The 1,576-nt window shown below is 32.4% G+C and overlaps 1 protein-coding gene across 1 annotated transcript in view; it reads right to left on the bottom strand.

Annotated features, from left to right (window-relative positions):
- Positions 1-234: 234 nt before the first annotated feature.
- LOC108743189 (lysocardiolipin acyltransferase 1-like) overlaps positions 235-1,576 on the bottom strand; it is a 6,089-nt gene continuing 4,747 nt past the window's right edge. The window contains exon 5 of the mRNA XM_018478702.1: positions 235-1,267. Within this exon, the coding sequence (XP_018334204.1) occupies positions 919-1,267 (349 nt within the window). The 3' untranslated portion in view covers positions 235-918. The remainder of the gene's footprint in view (positions 1,268-1,576) is intronic.

The following is a 1,576-nucleotide window of genomic DNA, read 5'->3' as shown; positions in this document are numbered from 1 at the left end:
AACGTCAAGAGTATGAAAAACATGGACTAAGAAGCACAAAATTTAATTTTAAACATTTTTTTAAACTTTATATTATTNTCGGTTTTCAATTTGAAGTCGTTAGCTCTTTAATAAAAGGAAATAAAATCTGTGAGATGAAATATTATAAAAGCAACTAAAATTAATTTATCATTTCCGAATATGTACCTTTATTTTTGCCATTTTTGTTCGATTTTCCTTTGTTTATAATATTTCTTTTTAATGTTCCCGATATGCGCCTCACAAGGTGTTTCACTGTTCAAACAAAATTTTGCTTTTTTGTTTGGGCAATTTATTTATTTTTGAGCTTGAGATATAGAGTCTCCATTATTTTTTTCGAAAAGGTGCTGTTGCTGTAGGCCATCATTATTTTTAAACAGCACACACACAAAAATGGTAGCACCTGTTTTTTTTTTGGTACATATGCAGAGGGTACAGGTAGCTTTTCCGAATACACAAAAAATTTTACCAGGAATGGACTGCTCGTATAATAGGCTGCTGAACCCTTTACCAGCGATATCAATTTCTTATGGCAATTTCCAATTGCCTTTTTGTCTGTCAATTTTTGAGCAATATTATTTAAAAATTACTTACTACATTCTTCTCAATATTATTATTATGCATTTACACGTTTGGTCTGTGTAAGTGTTGTTCGTTGTCTAATTTTGTATTTTACTAATTTCAATTTTTTGAGTTGTGAAGTTTTACAGAAAATTTTTATGGTGTTTTTATTTCCTCAATTTATTTGCAATTAATTTTTCCTTTCGGCCAATAAATTCTTTCGTAATTTTAACGCTTACTCATTATTTTTTCGAGTTTCCCTAAATTATTCTGTATCAGGACTGGTAAAGGGTGGTTAGCTGGTGTTATATTTCACGCAGATACATCGATAGTACTTCCTTAGAAACCTACTCCGAATATTTTCTTTTTGAATTTGTAAACGTTCACTTCAAATTCTTGAAAACCGCCGTAAAAGTAATTGACGAAAAGAAGGAAAAAAGTGTGTGTGAGAACGCAAGTTCGAAACATAAAGTTGACATAAAATAAATATAGGGTGACATAAGGCAACAGTGTCCAGAACACTAAAGCTATATACATTTCGAAAACGTTGGACTTTTTCAGCCGATGGCCACGCAAAAAATGTCCCGTTTTGTGAAATTCACGAAGCGTCGTTTCTTTCTCTGACCAGCGTTTTTCTAAAAAGTTGCGAAGTTCTGGTTCGGTTTTTGGAAGAATCGATACAGGATATCTGAAATTTTCACCACTGATACCTCACAAACGTAAACTATAGGGTTGTTCGGAAAGTCATTTCGTTTTTTCCCGACAGAGGATTTAATTGTATTCTTTTGCACCCAACTTCACATTTAAGCCGTATAATTTTTATATGCTTTGAGAGCTCATATAGCAAGGCTTGTGTGTGAAAAATTCCAATTAATTCTACGCGGTAGTTTTTGGTTGGTGCCCTTTTAAATATGGAGAGCGATAAGCAGCATTTTCGACATATCTTACTGTTTTACTACAGAAAGGGTAAAAATGCTGTTCAAGTCAGAAAGAAATT

Source organism: Agrilus planipennis, unplaced genomic scaffold (assembly GCF_000699045.2).
Source record: "Agrilus planipennis isolate EAB-ADULT unplaced genomic scaffold, Apla_2.0 scaffold6, whole genome shotgun sequence".
In the NCBI taxonomy this organism is placed as follows: Eukaryota; Metazoa; Arthropoda; class Insecta; order Coleoptera; family Buprestidae; genus Agrilus; species Agrilus planipennis.
This window is presented reverse-complemented; position numbering and strand designations above follow the sequence as displayed.